General features: G+C 47.6%; 1 protein-coding gene across 1 annotated transcript in view; it reads left to right on the plus strand.

Moving 5' to 3' along the window:
- Positions 1-22,149, plus strand: part of Tg (thyroglobulin) — a 178,488-nt gene that overhangs the window by 153,432 nt on the left and 2,907 nt on the right. Inside the window, exons 42-46 of the mRNA XM_034516550.2 lie at positions 2,967-3,131; positions 4,132-4,299; positions 13,493-13,674; positions 14,643-14,750; positions 21,345-21,479. Coding sequence (XP_034372441.2) covers positions 2,967-3,131; positions 4,132-4,299; positions 13,493-13,674; positions 14,643-14,750; positions 21,345-21,479 — 758 coding nt within the window. The remainder of the gene's footprint in view (positions 1-2,966; positions 3,132-4,131; positions 4,300-13,492; positions 13,675-14,642; positions 14,751-21,344; positions 21,480-22,149) is intronic.

A 22,149-nucleotide genomic window follows, 5' to 3' on the forward strand; every position in this document is an offset into this window, starting at 1 on the left:
TTGAGTAGCAAATGATGGTTGAATTCACTGGCGTCCATAACTCAGTGGGAGCTGGCAGTGCTCCTCAGGGTGTCTCACTGCTGTGGAGCCACATAGCTGCTTCCTCTCAGCAGGAAGCTGGATCGCACATTGCATTGTGGAAAAGAAACCAATAGTTAATTCCATTCCTGATAATTAGCATTCACATTCACTGAGTGCTGATTACAGTACAGTTTTTTTTTTTTTTTCATCATTGTCTTGTATCTTCTTCAGAGCCCTTGATCACAGGGCCCTTCCATGGGAAATGGGAACTGACAAAATAGCAGGCCGCACTGGAACCAAAACCTCAGTCTGTTTCTAAGGCAGAGCCTTCTTACTGGGTGTTGGCCCTGCTTCTCACAGAGACAGGCCGGGGACCAAGGCCACAGACTAGCCTGCTAATGCATATCGGCTAGTGTGGAGCTGTAGGTGACTGCCTGGGATGTACCTCATGTTTGTCCTTTCCCAGCTTCACTACTGTCAACTTCCTGACACCTCTAGAGTGAGGATTCATGGGATGTTCTGAATATGATGCGCAGAAGTGCACCTAACTCTTCTGCTTTTTGTCTCTGTCTGAGCTACGGCTGCCACAGCCCATGCAACCTGGTGCTGACTGGTGAGGAGGTGGGTGTGGGTTTCCCAGCTTTTCCTTCCCTGAGGAGTTTCTACCTCACGGCAAGGATATAAGGAAAGGAGAACTGAGAAGGAGATAGAGCAGGCCTCTCTTGGGACTCTCTTCCTGCAAAAGAACATTGATCCTCAAGGCAAGGGCAACAGGGCATGCCTGGGACAGCAAGATTGCCACACAGAAAAAATGTGCCTCTGTTGCCTTGTCAGATAATCACTTCTTCAAGGACGGTTGAGAGGGAGTTTTCTTGGGCACACTGAAGTCACAGTTTCTGAACAACACCATCAGAGTGACAGAGTTGGAATTCTGGTCTAGTCCCTTTCCTCTAAGTTCAGGCTTTCCCCGCCAGGCTCTGTTCATCAAGGACCACCAGCTGTAAGTCCTAACAAATGCCCCCAAATGAGAGGACAGCCTGTTTAACTGATGATTTTCCACAGCGAAAAAGGTTTCAGAAAGATTGATCACAACAAAAAGAAAGAGGAAAGTTCTCTAAGGTATCTTACAGTGTCAGTGAAGCCCACGCCTTTACCCACTTCCTCTGCATATCAAGAACCCCAGCTATTTATAGCTGGCAGAAATACTGAAAACATCAGAGGCCCACCCTGAAATCCTCACATCTTCAGGCATTCCTGTAGGCCACTGGTTCTCAGTCTGTGGGTCATGACCTTTGGGAGGAAGGGGGTGGCAATCAAATGACCCTTTTACAGGGGTTGCCTAAAAACATCTGCACATTAGGTATTTACATTACTATGCATAATAGTAGCAAAATTACAGTTATGAAGTAGCAATAAAAGTAATTTTATAGTTGGGGGTGACCACAACAAGAGGAGCTGTATTAAGGGGTTACAGCAGTAAGAAGGTTGAGAACCACTGCTGTAGGAAGGTTGACAACCATTGCTGGGGCCACTTGCCACCATCCCACCCCCACAATACAGCACAGAATACAGGGTTGCAGTTTGAATACTTCCAGTGTGAGTACCATTCTGTTCCAAGCACATACCAAGTGTTCTTTTTTTTCAAAAACAGCTAGCCACTTGGTTTATTTATGTACAGAGCTAAATCAAGGGTGTAAAACTCACATTCACGTTAAGTCACCCAGTGCGTTTCATTACCAAGGTCACTGCACTCCAGGCCCTGGCTGGCTGCAAGTTTGACCTGCACCTCTGTTGATCCTCATGAGGAACCTAGCAGATCCTCTCTTGTTTGTAGATGCTGATGCTTAGAGGGGTCTATTTTGCACATCTTGCAGGAGGTACCAGCAGGCTGAGTTTGGTATACAAAGCACAGTAAAAGACAAAACCCCCTTCTGCTGCCTCACACTATCTTGTGTCTGCAGCCCAGGCTCTCTGGCCTTATCTGTACCATTCAGAGATGATGGAAGCACTTTGGTCATCAGGCTATATATAGCTACTAGGCTTTCAGTCCTCTTCCTCTTCCTCTTCCCCCGCCCCCTCCTGCCCGCCCTGTGGACTTTTCTGTTCCTCAGATGAGCTTCCCACTGTTTGCTTGGCCTCAGGCTCTGGTCACAGGTCCCTCTAAGGACAGAGAACCAGACATCAATATGGGATAAGTATAACACTCTCCCATCAGAAGCCTCTCAGGTATGTGTGAGAGTCTGCCTCACAGTGGCTGAGTGCTTGACCATTGCACTTAGGTCCCTGGTGTACCTCTTATTAACAATGGGCTCCTCAGAGAAGTTGGCCACTTGTGCTAGAGAAATAATCCCAGGTGTCTTTTCCTCATACTCATGCAAAGTAACCGCAGAGGCTCAGTGACAGGATTGCTGAGCTCTAGGAGCGTCTTGTCTGTTTGTCTGTCTGACCAGGAACCAACTCTCTGTACCAACTCACTCTTCTCTGTACCTTACATTCCTTTGTGTCACCTGGAACGATGGTGTCTTCCAGGAGGCCTCTATTTTCACATTCAACTACATCTTAGAATCAGGAAACCTTGCTATTAGGGAGCTCACACTAAGGAGGTAGATATAGCTGTATCTTGCACAGTGCTTTTATCCGAAGCTTTTCCAGTCCGTATTCAGAACTATCACCCCTGAGCTCAATATACTTCTTTACCCAGCACAGAGAGACCAGCACCCTCACTTCACAGATAAGGAAACCAAGTTTTGCACTGACCTGTTCAAGTTTACACAGCATGCTGTTATATGTAAATCAACCCTGACATTCATACATGTTGGATATCAAAGGATCCCAATGTGTCCACATATGGAAGCAGCTGCAGAACTCTGCTAAGACCTGAGGGTCCTAAGCAGTGGCCAAAGCTGTACAGACGCTCAGCCCAACCTCTGTTCTTTCTTTTCCAGGGAGGCTCCCCATTGTCACCGGCTGCAATTATCAGCCCAGATAGGGCCCAACAGCAAGCTGCAGCCTTGGCCAAGGAAGTTGGATGCCCTACCTCATCCATCCAGGAAGTGGTATCCTGCCTCCGCCAGAAGCCTGCCAACATTCTCAGTGATGCTCAGACCAAGGTGGGCATTGGTATGCAGGTTGGGGAGGGACAGTCTCTTGTCTTAACAAATGGAAGGCTGAGGCCTAACAAGGCGATGTGATGCACCCAGTGCATGACCCACTAAAGATGTTTGTCTCCCAAGTCCCAGTTCTTGCAGGAGCCGCAGGCTACAAAGGAACATACAAGGCTGCTGTTGAAAAACATGTTTCTCTGTCATTTGGATGTCTTGGAACCTCTAATGGAGACAGAGTTGAGAGATGAAATGAAATAGAACTTGAGAAGGGTCATGCCCCATGCTAGGACCATAGAGGCACAAGATCAGGTCACAGGCCCTTAGATCAACAGCTGGGCATCCCTTTCTACCAGTAAATGCCTTGTTCTCAGCTTGGGGTTCTGGTTGCCTCTGATGTTGGTAAAGAAGACATGAGCAGGCTTGATCCTCATGAATCTGGACCCTAAGATGTGGATGAAGTCTTGTCCTTATCCTCACCTATATGGGCTGTGCTGTTTAGTGTCACTTGCTATTGACACTGACTTTAAGCCCTTCTTCTTCTTCTTCCTGTTCCTCCTGGGAACCTCTTGTTGCTTCAGCCAAGGGACTCTGGGAGGGTCTCCTGGGGGCTAAGAATTGTTGAGGGAAGGGATATGCTGCCTAGCCACTGTCACTGTCAAAGTATGTCCTGCTTGCCTGTTGTCCTGTTCACTTGACTCTTGCTTTCCATTAGTGTCCAGCTGGAGTGAGAACCTGAGCATTCACATTTTAGATCCCACTAAGCAAAGCAATGTAAAAGTCCTACAAAAGACAGATTGTGAGGTGCTAAGAGGCAGAATTATGCGGCTCCCAAGGTAAAGAAGGACCAGGTTCCATCTTGCAGAGTTCCCTCCACAGGGGCCTTTCTGGTCTCTGTCGCTCTTTGCTACAATTGTCAACTTCAGCTGCACAGCCAACACTGAGATTGTAGTTTTCTTAAAGGAAACTAAACCACATGCAAGTCATGGCCTTCTTTCTCATCCTGCAGCTTCTGGCTGTGAGTGGCCCTTTCCACTACTGGGGTCCTGTGGTTGATGGCCAGTACCTACGTGAACTTCCATCGAGAAGGTTGAAGAGACCTTTGCCAGTGAAGGTGGATCTACTCATAGGAGGTTCTCAGGATGATGGGCTTATCGACAGGGCAAAGGCTGTGAAGGTAGGTAAAGGGAAGAAGGGTGAGGCCTCTGCAGCCTCCTGCTTGAATACTAGGTCAGGAACTACTGACTATTTCTCTGGCTGACAGAGGACTGTGTGCCATGTCTACAGGAGCCTGAAGGTAGTCATGGGGGAAGTTGGGGTAAGAACTAAGCCATTTACAAGAGATGGCTAATGCCCATAAATTGCATCTGTGAATCAATCACCACAAAGAACTTAGAGTAGAAGCTGAACAGTTCTCAGCCTCAGGGACAGCTCACCACAAGCAAAAAGTGCAGCTCTTCTACAACATGTGTGCAAGGATATTTTTCACAGCGTTAATTGTTGCAGGAAAAAGTGGGAAGAAATCCAGATGTCTGCTTGACTAAATTAAGATACGCTCCAACTGCTAAATATTATGCAGCTATTAAAAACATGAGCCTGATCTCTCTGCGTGCTTGAGGGGTGCTTGTGATAGGCTGCTGAGTACAAAGTAAAAATGTAGAGAAAAAAAATGGAGTTGAGTTAGCACTCGTGTTTAAGAAGCAAGTATACGCATGTATGCAAATGTATATATTTGTGTGTTTCTTCATGAGAGAATCATAGTGTGGACAGATACACCAAGTAGTTAACATTGACTGCCTCAGTTGTAAAACAGAATGGCTTAATCTCTGCTGCTGCTCTCTCCACAAACATGATAAGTCACATGGAATATAACCTGTTCCCTGCTGTCTGTGAGAGAGGACATGTGGTCTTTGGGTAAGAGATCCTGTCCTCGTAACACTAGCTCTGGAAACCTGCTGAATGCTCATCCTATCTCTCAGTCATGAAAGAAGGAAGAGGTACTGTCAGACTCTCAGTTTAGAGTTCGTCTCAGACAGGGAACATGAAAAGGTGAGGGCCATGCTAGCAGGTGCTTCCTACACCACCTCTAGTGGCTAAAGTTCCCTCACCAGTGACAGAGGTAGCCTCCTGCTGGTAGATATGAGCTCAGCCCAGGTCCAATTCCTCAATTATGCTAGCTGAGCATAAGAAGACTGCTTGGGGCTCGCCCTCCCTAGCACCATCCCAGTGGTGTTTTGGGAACTTCCCATCATTGCCAACAGACTAGAGGACCAAAAATCCTTCCCCAGTGCAGTAGTACTTCAATTCTCCTTGAGTTACCCAAGGTGTAGGTAAATTTTCTTTTGTTCATTCATAAAAGAACATGGTGGCATATGGCAGGAGGCTCACTGCTAAGCCAGCCCTGCTGGGAAGGTCTGCATGCCCTGGAGGCCAGAACAGAGAAGCCAGTGCACATGTTCATGCTTCTCCAGCCCACACCCACCGGGAGCTAGGCCTTGAGACATTGCTCACTGGTCACCCGTTTCTGTCTCTCTGGTCACCCGTCTCCGACTTGCTGAGTTCTTCTGTACTCTCATGTCTGGTGAGCACACCTGCTCACTGCTTGCCTAGAAGATGGGATGATAGAAGCAGTGTTTCATAGAAACCCAGAGCCCTGCTCTCTATACCAGTCTCTGATGAGAGGGAGCTTAAACCTCCAGCCTAGCTATCCATTCAGACTTTCCCCTGCTTGAGCCCAGACTGGTGCCAGAGCCAACAAACTGTTGATCATCTTTACTTAGACGCCTGTAGCTCCTCATCCTTAGTTCAGGGGCCACTCGTTCCACACTCCAACTCACATACCCACTACAATCCTCCCAGTGCACGCCCATTTTCAGGCTTAGCAATGGTGTCATCAAGATTCATCTCACTTTCTCTCAAACTACAAGCCTTCTATCGCCCAGTCCTCTCTCCAGGAATCAGAACTGTATTCTAAGCATGGCCCCCAGAGATCTGTTTACTCCCTTTTATGCCCTTCCTGGTCACTTTGAATGGCCATAGAAATTTCATGTCTTTGGTGTTCCTTAGCTAGGCTTAAGGGTGCAACGTGTGCTGTTTTTTCTCCTAGAACATGTGCTGTTCTCTCTCCTCAACCTTCACAGGTCTTATTTTATTTGGAGTCATCCCTGAGACCATAAACCCATGGAATAACCATGTCTAGCTGAGCAGGGTACACAGCAGGAGTATATAATTATACCTACTTGCTAGTGAAAGTGCTAGTGAAAGCATTTATGGTGCTCCAGGTATAGGGCTGGTTATGGTGGATATCACTACCAATTGAATTTCTGCCCTTTAAGAGGTAATGGCCAGATCAGAACATAGATAATCGACAAGCCAAGCATGTAGGGGTAGATATATGCACGCTATGCGGAGAGATGAGTATGACAGCCCTGAAGACAAGAGGTAGGGTGAGGATCGTTACCCACAGTGGCACTGCAGCTGGGTGACAAATGAGTGAGAACAGAACAGATCCCCTCCCTTGGCCTTCTGTCAGAAAAACAGGGGAAAATCCTGGATGTCTTCTGACTGTAGTCGGAAGCATTTGCATTCCCCAGAACCTGAGACTTAGTTTCTCTGTCTGCAAATTGGGAGAATTTTCAAAGAGATCCTGCTGAATATGCCCAAAGGATACAAACATACTTCACCATCAAGAAAATAGTTTGATCTGAATAAATGATAGATATTTTTATACTTAACTCATTAGTAAAATAGTTAACAGTCATGGTACCAAGAAGAAATACAAAGATCTTAGAGCCACTGAATCACCTGACCTCAGGCCAGTGTTCCAAATCACAGCAGAAGTGCACACAGACACTAAAACAGACACATGCATTTCTTCCTCATAACAGCCACAGAAATGGCAGCTGGAGACAAGCCCCCAAACACATACCATCCAGGGAAGGAATAGGTGCCTCCTAACCCTCATTCTGACCTCAGGACCAACCATTTCCTCAGCACAGACCACCAAATACACTTAGACCAAGGCAGGTGGGTAGGAAGGACTTCATCAAATCCCAAAGACTCTTACCCCTACCACCCAGGCTACCATGGTCCACCCAAGGAGTCCTCATAACACCCAGAGACATACCTGCAGAGCATGGGGGCCACACAGATGCCTGGGAAGGGAGAAAGCCTCCGCTTGCTTAGAATGATCTTATTTCGGAAGTCGAAGCATTCTATTGAAATTCTTCACTGGTCTCTGAGATGAGGAGTTAGCCCCCTCCCTTCTCCTGACTGCTGAAGTTGACAGTCTGTCTGCATTAACCAAGACTAAATTTGCATTATCAAAAGCAGTTTTATTCCAAGATTCACAGTTCTGCTTCCCCTCCAAGCATCTCTGAGGAAGACAAGAAAAATCTCAAAGCTTAGTGTAGCTTGCTTGTGCCCTGGGCTTGGCTAGGAGTTGGCCTCATTCAAGAGCAGGTGCAGTGGGGGCCTGTGGAGGGGGGCATGTCTGAGAGTTGGAAAGCTGCACCTGGCAGCCAAGTCGCTGGCATGAGCCCTGGTGCAGCAGTATCAAATCCTTGCTAGCAGCTCATAGTAAGAGGTGGATGCAGGAATCCTCTCTCTCTCTCTCTCTCTCTCTCTCTCTCTCTCTCTCTCTCTCTCTCTCTCTCTGTGTGTGTGTGTGTGTGTGTGTGTGTGTGTGTGTGTGTGTAAAAGACAGAGTGACAGGGAGAGACAGACAGACAGACATACAAACACAAAGAGAGATTGAAAGAGAGAGAGATTGAGAGAGAGAGAGAGAGTGTGTGTGTGTGGGAGGAAGGGAGGGAGGGAGAGAGAGATTTCTTGGAAAGAGGTGCCATTGCCCCAAATTCTCATGCAAGGTCTGACCCAGGAAGACAAGAATGGGAGAATGAATCTTGATTTCTAGTTTTGACCATGTGGTTTAGACAAGTTGCTTAGCCAGTCAGAGCTGACAGCACAGTGTGCCCTGTCTGCCTTTTGCACATCTAAGAATGGAGACAGCTCTCACCAGGGAGGGACTCTGTGGAAGCTCCAGTTCACAGATGCCCTACCTAACATTCTGTCATCCTATCCTCACTGAGACCCAGACCCTCAGAGCCCGACACTCCATGTCTCCTCATCTAGTGCTTTGGAGGCTCTCCCTAGAACTAAGACAGGTGGACTCACCACCCCCAAAATATTAAGAACATTATTTTATGACTGTTGACATAGAGTGCCAGTCAAGCTAGAATCACTAGTATATTGAGTATATTGTCATCACAGCATCACCATCATATGTTCTTTTGTAATTTTAAAAAGAAAACAATAGGAGAATATTTTGTGTATCTCTAAACATGTGATAGACACTTCTGCATTTGATAGAAGGTTGGCCGTTGTCTCGTAGCTCTGTAGTGATTAATGAACAGTGGCTCCTGTTTGACTTATGTAAGCACCCCCAGGGTTTTATTAAATACCTGGTTGCTGAGGTCTTCTCAGCTTTGGGAGAAAGTTCTGAGCACACAGGTAGAGCTCCTAACTGGAGCTCACTCAGATAAGAAACAATGATGCATAAGCAATTGCACTAAGAGTTTGAGAGGAGTCCTAGGGAAAGCAGAGCCAGAGGGCTGCAAAGCAAGCAGGAGAAGGTGAGACACACTTTAGGAGTGGACAATGACAGACTAACAGAGAGGTCTTTTGGATTGAGACCTGCATGGGAGAAAGGGACATACATAGAATATGGACATCTGAGAATAAGGGGGAGATAGATATAGAAGCCAGAATGGGAATGGCTGTCTGCCAGACAAGGGAGGATATATCCTGGGAACCTGGAGAGAAGTAGAGGGAGCAGAGAAAGGAGGAGGAGGAAGAGGAGAAAGAAAAGAAGGAGGAGGAGGAGGAGGAGGAGGAAGAGGAGGAAGAAGAGGAGGAGGAAGAGGAGGTAGAGGGAGGGAAGCAGAGGGAAGGGAGGTAGAGGGGGAAGGGGGAGGAGGGGGTGCTGACTGGGAGATTCCAGTGTATATTCAAGCAGTTAATGCTTGTGTTAACACACCCCTTACAAAAATAAAAACACAAGCATTCTAGCTGCCAATCAAGACCTCGATGAAGGTTGGGTTATAAGGAAGGAAGAGACCAGACTATGGTGCTGTACACATGCAGTGATCTCCTTGTCCTTTCAGGAAGACCTTGAGTGATCATCTGATCTTGGTACAGCCTGATTGGTATATGGGGCTCTGAGCTGCGAGTTCAAGAGAAACCCAGAAAGTACCATGCCACAAAGGTCCAGAAAAAGGGCTTCCCCAAAAGATATGAAGGGCTAGTGGCAAATGCTGCTGGAAGTAAAACTGCATGGGGTCAGCCCTCAGTCACAGTGCTTGCCCTGCATGGACCCTGGGCCACTGGGTAAAGGGCAGTCAGCTAAATGACGGACAGGAAGTTTGAACAGAGCACATGCCTCTCTGCCTCCTGAAGCCACCCAGGACTGGACACAGGGACCTGCTAGGGCACTTTGCTCATTTGTGAGTCTCTCCAACCCAGTCATACACAATCTCAGGGCAACACACATCAGACTCATCTTGAATCTTCAGTTTCTGACTGGCAGTAGGTTAGTCATCAGGTTTTGTTCTCCCAATAGACGAAATATCCTTAGCATCTTTAAAGCAGTGGTCACAACTCCTTACGGGTGTACCCTTTCTTAGGGGTTGCTTAACCCACATTATAATTTATAAAGGTAGCAAAATTATGGTTATGAAGTAGCAATGAAAATAACTTTATGGTTGGGGTCACCACAACACGAGGAACTATATTAAAAGATCACGGCATTATGGAAGGTTGAGAACCACTGCTCTAGAGAACCAGGAGCACCTGAACCCAGGCAAGTTCTGATGCCCTCCAGATTCTCCTGTAGGGAATCTGTTGTACTCTCTTACTCCTCGGACAGGCAGTGGCCCAACAACCCTGCAGAACCTTGTGAGGAGCCAGTGTGCAGATAGCTATAGATTAAGGGTTCTCTGAGTCCTTCCCAACAGAAGAGTGTGGTATGCTGCATCTGCCTTGGATTGGAGTAGGAACTGGAGAGGTGAAGAGGCATGTTAGCCTCAGAATAATGGGCATGTGGTGCACAACTGGGAGAGGGTCTGAGACAGAAGAAAGCACATAGAAATACCAAAGGATGAATCTGGTCTACCTCACTAGGATGAAAGCATGACAGAAAGATGGTGCCCCCCAGGTAAGCAAGAGTATGCAGAGGAGGGAGATGAATGGGACACTCACTGGTTGTGCATGGCTGGTGGCTTCCAAGAGGTGGGGACATCTGGATAAAAGGCCTGAGGTTTGGGCTGGAAGTCGATTTAAACCTTCTTAAGTTGGTCCCGCAGCACAGGTGGGCTGAGTGTCTCAGCAAGACTTCACATGTACATGAGCAAGGGAAATTCACTTCCTTCACTGTGCACATTACTGCCCTGCATGGCTGCTGGGACACAGGGGTCCTGGTACCTGGACCTCTCTGGGTCTGCCCATGGTAAGAAGTGGAAGTAAACCATGCCCTCCAAGTGTCCAGGAAATCCACTGTGGTTGTACATCCCCTAGGATCTCAGAACAAAATCTTTCCCTAGACACCACTTCTGCATCAGTTCAGGGGACTGCAAAACACAGAGACAGGGATGGCCCTCAGGGTTTTCTCCATCCCTGCTCCTCACTGCCTGTGCTGAGGGCTGAGATCTGGGCCAACAGACCCGGGAATTTGACATTTGCCACGGCTCAGCCATCAATACTTTCACAGCCCTTTGGAGATTCATAGTATCCACGCAAAGAAGTGAAGATAAATGCAAGACAGGGGCCTTGATCTATGAAGCCAGACACATGAGGCTTTTTGTATCCTGTGGTAATGTGCTTTAGGGCCTTTAGGTTTTCTCCTTTAGTTTTCTCATTGAAGCTAGTGAAACTGACAGTTAATACAAGTTTGTCTCTTGTATTAAGTGTCCTATGCCAGAGCTTGGCCAGGGTGCTTCAGACTATCCTTCTGAATTCTTACAGCAACACTGTGACCTAGACTCTAGTTAACACCAGTTTGCACCTGAGGAACCTGAGGATTGATGAGGCTACAGGCCTAGCCAAAGTTACAACACTGGGGAATGAAAAGAACTGGGAGACAAGCTTGGGTTGCTGGCTCCAGGCAGGTCCTTGTGCTGGAACCTCTTAGGTACTCTTAACCTACATCATACAGACACACAGCTTAGCCATGGGGTACTAAAGGTGACTGCCCAGGTGCCTTAATCCTTACAGAAGCAAACCAGATCTAGGATAACACCAAGCTCTGCACTTTAAAAATGTTAGAATCAAAAAAGGTGAAAAAACTATTCCAAGGCCTCTCATATCTGACAGTAGATACTTGAACCCTCTTATTGATTCCCAATTAAATGGTATTGTCATTGCCCTGGTCTATGCACCAATGTGTCAACTTCCTCCCATCTTATGTGGTCCTGTGTTTTTAGTGTAACTCTGGGTCATGGTTAAGTTAGAGCTGTGGAAAGACAGACTCCCTGCCCCCCCCCCCCATGTATGATAAGGTCTGGGCTAAATACCAGCCCATGCTGGCCATCTGTATGATGGCCCTAAGGAGGCACAGACTCTCCTGGCCTAGAATTGGAGCAGGAAGTAAGGTGATACCACACCCAGCACTGGGCTCCTAGAACACTTTGGTGCAACACTTGGGAAATGCTTAATACCAAGCTGTAAGTGACAGGAGATATGAGGTGGGTTTAGTAGCCATTTTATTATGAGCTATTTCAGGCAATCAGAACCAATAAGGATCAGTCAATTAAGTTACAACCAGTCCTTTGGAAACTTAGAAAATCATCATGATAGACAGCAGGTGAGTAGGTGAGAACCACTATTAAGGGCCTAGAATAAATGATAAATGTTATCCCAGATAACAAAGATGAAGGCAAAGTGGGCTCGTGCTATTCGTGTGTTTTATTTGGGAGTCTGTGAGATGATGCGGATATAGCGATGAGTCTCTTTTTATTGTGACCTTGGTCTCTGGTCATGATCATGTGGAAGCTGTTCAGGCCATGGATGCTCATGTACTCATGCCATGCCTAGCTGATGCTGGTGTTACCTTCGTTCTAAAACATATGCTAAGACTAAAGAAACATGGCCCTTTCAATGCCAGCCCCTCCGGTCATCCTCACTGTCTCCTGACGTTGGTGCTATGTAACTGGGACATGTCTTTGATCAACCATCCCACAAGTGGACATGCCAGGCTTCCCTATCAGCAGGGCTGGTCAGCTGTTTCACAAGAGGGAACATATACATTTGCTCACCGATATATAGCTCCTTGTGCCTTGACCCTGGGTTCCTATACTTGGAGGAGATTGTAGGGCAATGTAAACAAACCAAGGTCTTCCAACAAGTGGGGCCATGATATGCAGGAGCTCCTGGAAACATGAAAACATGTGCATCTGGAGCCTGTCCTGGAACCAGGCATCTTGGTCACATTCCCAGACCTGCATCAAAAAAAAAAAAGGCCTGCATCTTCTGTCCTTCATCTCTAGAAAGGAGGAAACTGAGACCAGAAGCGGAGTTGCTTCCCATCCCACAGTGTACTCAGATGCAAGGCAAGGCCAGGGCAGGGAGGCTGAGAGGAGAAACAAGGGATTGTTGCTCCTGGGCAGACAGGCAGCCCTTTAGGCCAGCAATGTAGCTTCTCTGACTGTCCTTCCTAAGAGGGCCTGGTTCCAGCCTTACCCATGTATCATTGGCCATTCTAAACTGCTCTGTGAGGCTTTGGACACTCATTTACACGTTCTTGTCTCCATCCACCTGGAACACAGCCCAGCAGACAGGAACCTTGACCTTATGGTCCGAGCTTCCCAGGCCAGGCAGAGTTGGCCCAGGGGAAGAGTATGTTCTTATAGCCACACGATCTGTTCATACTTTGAATGACTATGGTGGTACATAGGGTGCAAAGAAATGCCTAAATGAAATAAACCTAGCCAGATAAAACCAGAAAAAGACAGGCGTGTGGCCCAGTATCAGACAGCCATCCAGACTAAGATAGACCACACTTAATTGGGATTGCCTGCATGATCTTCCCCTAACCCTAATGGAAGGCACTCTCGTTCCCAACAGGCAAAGGGACAGCATAGACAGGTAGAACCACTTGCTTAAGGTCACACAGTAAAAAAAAAGCAGGTGAGGCTGGGACAAATGTAAGTGCTTAATGCTGTGTTTTGCTGCTTCTCAGAAGGAAAATTCTAGAATAAGGTTTGAAGATCACAGTGAGTACCTTCCAGGATATAATTGGAAAATTTTATGTCTTTTTCTATCCTCCTTCTCTCCCTCCCTCTTTCCCTTCCTCCTTCCCTCCCTCCCCCTTTTCAAAGCAATTTGAAGAGAGCCAAGGCAGAACCAACAGCAAAACAGCCTTTTACCAGGCACTGCAGAATTCACTGGGTGGCGAGGACTCAGATGCCCGCATCCTCGCTGCTGCCGTATGGTATTACTCCCTGGAGCACTCCACGGATGACTATGCCTCCTTCTCTCGGGCACTGGAGAATGCCACCCGGTAAGCTAGGCCTACCAAATAAACCAGGGCCACTCAATAAGCCAGTTCATGCAGGATGCAAATCTTCTGCCTGATGTAGGTGAGGGTTCAGAGGTGACCCAGATCCTGAAGGAGGCAATGAGACACCCCCCCCCCAGGACTTGGTGTTCCATGTGTCCTCAGCACCCCTTTCTCAATCCACCACACAGTGGCTACTCCCTGATGAGCTCTCGGAGCACCTGGGAGAGTGGCACACACACTTTCACTCTCACATGTACCTGCATACACACATGAGCATGCAGTAAAAAGAGATTGGTGTTTGCTTTCAGGGAATAAATGATACCCAGGGAAAGGGGGGTGGTGTGGGGCATCCCTACCTTTAGAGTGCTGTGACAAAGGAACGCTAGGGACAGCAGAGGTGTGGAGGTAAGTCTTTAACTTCCTTGGGGGTGAGAACAAGGCATGCTTCTCAAGAAAGAAGTGTGAACAAGTGCGAGTGGAGATGGGAGTGGGGCATATCAACAATGGGTAACAGCACCCCACGGAAAGGGCTCATATTGGCATTGGGAGCCCTGGGCTCATTCTGCTTGGGGAAGAAAAACAAACCCTTCTTAGTAGGTCTGCATTCCCACATCCCAGAGTGGACTCTGTTCCCATGTGGAGATGAATGCAGAGCTATTGACATGCCTATACTTCTGGGACTTGTGCCAAATCTTGGTGTTCGGGAAAGAGGTTCAAACCTACCAGGGGCCTATTGACCTGTGAGATGCATCACCATGGACATGTTTCAGGCTGTGGCCTGCTATAAGCCACAGCCTCACATCTATCAGTGTGGCCGATGGAGAGCTGCAGAGCACCCTTGCAGGGATGACCAGAGGATCTCTGGGGTGAAGAGCCTGATGGGTGGTGACTGCCTATGGGAAACCCGTGCCTGGCACCTCCTCCCTCAGAGTTATGTAACTGAACATCCTTCTCTGTCTTTTCCCCAGGGACTACTTTATCATCTGTCCCATGGTCGACATGGCCAGCCTCTGGGCAAGGAAAACCCGTGGAAATGTCTTCATGTACCATGTCCCCAAAAGCTATGGCCATGGCAGGTAAGGTGATCACATAGCTATAGCAAATGTGGGCAGAAAAGGATGTTTGCAAGGGTCCCTGTCACCACAAGCTGTTTCTCTGTGATGTGGGTCAGGGTTTGATTTTTATAGCACTCCATGGAAACACATGGAATCCTTTTGTGGGTGAACAGCTGAGGCAGTGTCCCTGTTCCATAGACAGAGGGCATATTGACCCAATCGGGTTGCTATAGTAAAGCACAAACGGCCCAGATTTATTGCTTACACTTGTGGAGGCTGAAGTCCAGACTTAAGATGCCAGCATCCTAGGTGTCTATTGAGAAGTGATCCCCCTGCCTCACAGAAGGTATCTTTACACAGGAAGATAAATGAGCTTCCTGGGTCTTTGATCATTCTATTCATACTAACCCCTAAAAGCTCAGCTCTTAAGACCAACACACATGAGATTAGTCTTAACCTTGTGAGTCTTGGAAGACTACAGACACCTGTGCCCATGAGTCTGAGGTTCAAGGGGTTCAATGTGTTCTCCCCTAGTCCCAAGATGAGCGGCTGGGCTAGTGCAGAGCTACGGCTGTGCTTGCCCCTCCCAACCTAGAGATCAGTTCCCACTAGACCACGTGGTTGTCTTCTTAGAGCTATATATAGTTTCCCCACACCCGCCTCTAGAGCCAAACAGTGGCCTGGAGTTGACAGAAGGAGGCTAAGTAGCCCACTGTAGCTCTAACGGAGGCACATAGAAAGAATGTTGATGGCACTTGGAAATGTGGACACAGTAGACGGAGCCTGTGGCCCAGTGGTCTGTAGCCACTGTGGCCTGGAAGCCAGATCCAGAACACATTCCTAGAATCAGCCTTGGCTGTGCCTTGCTTGCAGTGCCAGTCATGGGATTCAGTCCACTCTTGGCTCTGTGACCAGTATTTGCCTTCTTCTCGTGAAGTAGAGAGAGACCATGGAAAGGTATGAACCCCCACACCAAGGAGCCTTAAGAAGCTTATACCTTTGGTCCCAAATATTTACAGTAGCAGAGAGAGGAGGGGGAAGGAGGGAGGGAGCGAGAGAGCAGCAAACAAAGGAAAACACTAGCATGCATACATACAGTTCTAGCAGAGTCATGAGAGCATGGAGCCTGGGTTACTTTCAGAGGCTCCCCGGAGGAGGGGTCACAGGCTGCATGGCCTTGGAGCAGCAGAAATGTATTGTCTCTTGTTTGAGAGGTCTGAGAACTGAAGTGCAGATGTCAGCAGGGCTGAAATCCTCCATAGGTTTGGAAAGGTGTGCCAGGTCTTTCTAATTTCTGGTTGCCTCTGGGATTGCTTACCAGCAGAAGGCCGTCTTCTTTCTGTTCCCTATCACTTGGTAACCCTTGTGTGTGTCTATGTGTCCCTCCCCCTTCTTGCAATGACATCAGTCTTGCTTGCTCAGCGTGCATCCTAATAACCTCAGTTTAACTCAGACTAAAGAAAGGTCGTGCCTCAAGCATGGCCCCATTCTGAAGTACTGAGGTGAGAATTCCAATGTCTCTGTTGGAGGGAACACTCCAAGAACACTGGCCTCCCACAGATCATAGAGTTCTGCACCGGAGGCTTCTGGTATCAAGATCCTGAACTGGATAGTCCTTCAGGAAAGGACTCAACTGCAGCCAGTGGCACCCACCATATCCCAGGTTAACCCGGGCTTCTTTTTGTTGACTGACCTCTGTCTGTCCCACTGAGGACTTGCAGACAGGTCCCTTGTGATGATCATGGGAAGTTCCATGGACAGCCACATGCTGTGCCAGATTCTGAAGGGTCCTCATGCTCTCAATACCTCAGCCTGAGACTTTGTTCAAGGAAGGACTTTATAGGTGCTCCCAAGACAGATTGGAGCCAGAAGCCAAGCCACTGCTCATGACAGGAGGGAGACAAGCCTGCATATCTGGCATATAGGCTGGTCCTGTGGTTTGATGAAAGTGAGTGGCAGGCCTGGAGGACAGTCTACCCTGGGATTCATGGACCTTGGGTACCAGACCCCAGTGAGTTCAGCAGTATGTGGGCTCTCTCTTGATCAACCCATAGCCTGAACTCTGTAATCCTCAACACTGTCCCATCATTTCCAGAGGAAAAACACTGAGACATCTGAGGCATGGTGGCTACGTACTACAGAAGCTTTAGTGCCTGAGTGACAGGCAGAGACTCCAGCATCTACTACTAGTTAGAAACATACCCTTGACTCTTATTAGCTAATGATCTGAGGCAAGTCACGTGGACTCCTTGGTGACTCAGTTACTTTATCTGAACCAGGAGGACAGGAGCAGAGCCTCTCTCAGGGCCACTCAGTAATAGATCTGTGTGTAGACCAGGGCCTGGATAACTTTAGACCACAGGACCCCCACTGTTCTTAGCCACCATATTCTTGACAACCTCCATGCTCCTCTGTCACGACAATCACAATGTGGAACCATCAGTGGAGTAGTCACTGCAGTTAACTGAGCAGATCAACAAAAAGAAAAGAAAAAACCACCTCCATATTTCTGGCAAGTTTTATTTCTTTTTTTCAGCTCCAAAATTTCTCTCTCACAACTTCCTTCTTCCTCTTTCAACACCCCTCCCCCACCGCCATCTTCTCCCTTCCCTCTCCCTTTCCTTCCCTTTCTGTCTGCCTTGGAGCTGTCTCTTCTCTTCTCTCATTTTATTTTTGGCTCTGGCTCTGATTCTCTGTGTGTGTGTGTGTGTGTGTGTGTGTGTGCGTGCGTGCGTGCGTGCGTGTGTGTGTGTGTGTGTGTGTGTGTGTGTGTGTTGCATTCCCTGCCGTCTGTCTCTTGCCTCTGTTTAGTTAGCATACAGCAGCTTTACAGGCAAGTGGAGTAAGCAGACGCCATGCCACCCCCTTCCTGATAGAGCACTACTCAGATGTCACAAAATGACAGTGTCACACTCTCAGGCCCACTACATCATGGATAAACTGTCCTTTCTGGTAAGGGCAGGAGAGTTGTGCTGCTAGGGCTGGGGCAGAGAATTCGAAACCTGCAAAGTGAGAAAAATGGCTGCGATTCAGAGCCAGAGGTCAGAAGACATCTTCTCTTAGGCCTTCATTTTACCAGTACAGAATCAAAAGCCCAGGGAGGTGATCAAGTGTGTTCTTTTCACACAACCAGCAGCCTGAATCCTCTCCCATCTCTGAAGTCTCCTCTGCTCTCTTTCAACTGCATCCACTTCAGCCAAAACTAGTACTCATAGGTCGATACTAAGCTAAGTCCATACTAGCTATACAGCCTTGGGCAACTCACTTAGCTTCTCTGGGCCTCCTGGGAATACCTGTCCCACAGAGATGCTGAGAGGGTGATGGAGACAGGACCTGTGAAAAATTTGTTCTGAGGCTTTATATGTTCTGAGGAGAGGTATGCATACGTGTACATGTACATACATGTACATACACATACATATACACAAGGCAAACTTTGAATGGCAAGGCTGTAGATTGAGGCAAATTCACCATGGCTTTCATGCTGTCTCTTCCCTTTTATTGTCTGTTTTACATGAGCAAACTCTCTTGCCTTGATGATCCCACCTGTGAAGTCTGTATTGTTTAATCCAGTTTATCTTTGAAGTCTGGGGACTAAAGATAATACATCTTCAATAGCCAGCACCCTGCTGACCTTTAATATTTGGCAATTAGCATTAGCTTATTTTAAGGAATAAATAAAACTCTGCTAGGAAAAAATAGTAAGTAGAAATGACTTACGAAAGCAGCCACATTCCTCTTTAGACATTGGCCAGCTGTGGGAAACAGAACTGTAAATCTCAGCCTTGAGATGTTTTGAACACTGCTAGTCTGCATTCTAGACACTTCCATGCATTCCAGGGGCCCTGCCCACTCCAGACCCAAAATGCTGTCTTTTCAGCTGGCTATCTTGGTGACACTGCAAGAACTGACAAACCAAGGGAAAAAAAAAATTATAGGGCTGGATTCTTGAACTGGATCCATGGGCCCAGCCACATCCTGTGTGATCATTAAGATTATCTCTGAGGGTGGATAAAAGCCAGTCACTCTTGACACGGCCCATCCCTCCTCATGGTGTTCTCTTGTCCATTCCACAATCCTTTTCCACACTGACATGACAGATACCTGCCTGATACCAGGCAGACAACACAGAGCATGCCCACCAGCAGTGTGTGAGTTCAGGTAATTAACTCAGCAGTGCCAGAGGGGAAGAGCTGTAAGGTGCTGGGCTCAGCAGAGGAGTAGATGGAACAGAGAGTGCAGCAGTGGACAGTGAGTTAATCCCCACCCCCCAAATGGTTGTCAAGTGCCAGGGCCCAGAGGTGGGAAAGTCTATGTCTATGGATAAAGAGGGCTGGGAGCTGCAGTCTATTGAAGTTGGGGAGACTGGATGGATGGCTGTGGAAGACAGACAGGTCTTACAGGTCTTATCATTTTCATAAAGGTTTATCGAGTGTGATGGGAATATCATTTAACTCTGCGTTTTTTTTCAAAGACATGTCATCTAGAGTGATCTTTCCATTCACACCGAAAAGCATGACTCACATGATGGGACATAGAATAAAATTCCCATTGTTCAATATGGTGGTCAGTCAGTCAGAAAGATCCATACCATACTAGGTGAGCTTGTAAGAAGCCAACGGAGCAGCTCAGATCTAAGGCACGTATTTTCACGTTGAACCTGTGCACCGATGTTCACTCCCTTCTTGCTCCATCTCAAAGTTAGAGGCCTAGGTAGGAAGATGCTGTTTTCAGGTCTTCTTCTGAATTTGCTTCAAAACTGTATGTGTAACGTGCCTTCCACACTTTGATTCCTAGGCTGGGTCTCTTGAAAGTGGAATATCTGCATGATAGACAGTGAGTTTAATGGCCCCCTACAGTAGCTCTTGGCAGATACTTAGTCTGAATGCAGAGAGAGTATGTGGCCTGGGAAGTTCTGCTTTGTGCTGGTGACACTTTATGGAAGGAGTCAGATAGCAAGGTTAATCCAGCCAATCAGCTAGAAGCTATGACTGTCCCACCGAACAGTGTGCCATCAGCTCTGCTAGGCTCTGGGAATGTCAGAAACACTGCTGCACTGTGAGTAATTTCTGAGACACAGTTCTCTCCAGGGCACTGTGTCTGTAAGAACTTCCCCTGGTGAGTGGGTGGGATTGGAGTATATGAAATAAATGGGAAGCTCAACTTTAATGGGCTGCGCAGGAACACATGTGGTCTGTGAGGTCCATGGTGATGTCCTGATCTATTCAGCAGGAGAATCTATGCTTTCTCTGACCACACTTGACCAAAGAGAGACACTCACACCCCACCTCGGCATGAGCTGTGTACTTGCAAAGTGTCTCAGAAGGAAGCAAAGAGGCCATGGAAGCCAGACTTTCACTACTCCCTTTCTCTGGTTTCCTCCGGGGCTGGGGTATGCTTTATAGGCATAAGGTCAACATGCTTCTTCTCGTAGATGGAAGATCAGAATCCCTGCGGTCATAGACTCAGCCCTGAACCTGTCACATGGTTAGGGTACAGTAGGCCTTTTCCCCATATAGCCTCCTTACCCTGTAATCAGAAGGATGATGGCCTGAGCACACAAACTGTCAGAAATGCCATCACTATCTTTCCTTACTCCCCTCTTGGCTGGATGAGAGCCCAGCTCAGCCACCTTCCCACTGAGGCCATTGGTCAGAGCTCTTTGGAGACAGCCTCTGATACTGCTTCCTGATGAACTGTGTGGGTTGTGGCTCCTGGAAGTGGAGCTCATGTCTGAAGTCAGCAGTGGGCAGGCCTTCAGTGTGACCACTCTTTGGTTCCCTGGAAGGGCTTGTGTTGAGCAGGGCTGAGTGGTAACGTCAGAGGTCTCAAGTGAACCACGGAGGCTTCTGTCCTCACTGGACAGCAGTGTGGTGGCTGTATCGAAGCTCAGGCTTCTTTCTGTGGCTCATGGCCATGGCCAAAGACTCCCTGGCTTGGGCACAGCCCAAATTGCCCCAACTTCTCAGGCTTGATCTGGACTCAGCTCTTACCTCCCTCTCAACTGGAGCCTGATGCACACCAGCCAGCCTGTTGTCTGTGATGCTTTGGATTTTTCCTAGAATATGAAAATGGCTCCTTTTGATTCGCAACAAGACACATTTGCAGTATGGGTGTGAAGCCTAGAGGCATATTGCCTACTAGAGATTCACTTCAGTGATACGTATTTATTGGAACCTACAAAATGTCAGGTGCTAGGGTGGACTACATGGACAAAAGTTAACCTTGAGGCTCTGGATAAACAACTTACAGTTAACGGGCTAGTGCACAAGAGAGACTTGAAGCACACCACTTTTTATGATGTTACTCATGGAAGAACAAACAAACATCCCATGGAAATATAGGTGTCATGGCTGGAATAGGATTAAAGGGTCATCCTGAAATATCTCCAGCTCATCATTTTTTAGCAGCAGGTGAGCCTCAGCCACCACAGATGCCATGGGTCTGCCCAGTCCAGAAGTAGCCCCTTGATATAAGCCAAGTGGGATGCCACACTAAACAGGAATCTTACATGTGGTATGACATGTAAGGAGTCTGGTTTAGTTGGAGGATTGTCAGGTTTTGGTTCGTGGTTATCCCCTCATACCTCTTGCCTCTCTTTCCCTGTTTCCTCAGCCTAGAATTGCTGGCAGATGTTCAGTATGCTTTTGGACTGCCCTTCTACTCTGCCTACCAGGGCCAGTTCTCAACGGAGGAGCAGAGCCTGTCCCTGAAAGTCATGCAGTATTTCTCCAACTTCATCAGATCAGGGTATGTGGCCCACTGCTCCCGGAATCCTACGTGTTCCCTCCTACCCCCATCCCTGAATACAAAGACCACATGTTTTTTTTTAACCAGTCAACTCACCCTGTCCACAAAAGCTGCAATTCTCTGCTACCTTTTCCTTGTATTGGCCTCCCTGTTTCTAACCAAACAATCTTTGCATAGATAAATCATGAAGAAAGCTTCCAGCTTGGGTCCTTCCTTTCTCAGACACACTGGTGGCATTGGGCCCAGGTTTTTTTAGCCTCTGTACTGTTGATTCTTGGGACCAGCTAAGTTGTGTGTATGTGTTTATTCTGTAGGATGATTGGCAGTGTTCCTGGACTCTGTCCACTGGATACCAACAGTTTCTACTGTGCTGTTTACTTTACAAACAAAAGTAAAGTACCTGACAAGCAGCTTATAGGAGACAAGGCTTATTTGAGGTCCCAGCTCCAAATGGTTTAATCTTGGTTGCCTTCCATAATGGACAGTATATCAGGGAAGCAGAGGTATATGAGAAGAGATTCTTTACCTCATGGAAGACAGGGAAGAGAGAGAATGGGCGTCCGGAGGTACAAACCACATAATCCTTCATGAGTCCATTGCCCAGTGAACTATTTCCACCGTAATGCTTCACCTCCTGGAGATCCAAAACATTTCATGACAGTCTTACCAT

The sequence above is a fragment of the Arvicanthis niloticus genome, chromosome 13, assembly GCF_011762505.2.
Source record: "Arvicanthis niloticus isolate mArvNil1 chromosome 13, mArvNil1.pat.X, whole genome shotgun sequence".
NCBI classification, from domain to species: domain Eukaryota; kingdom Metazoa; phylum Chordata; class Mammalia; order Rodentia; family Muridae; genus Arvicanthis; species Arvicanthis niloticus.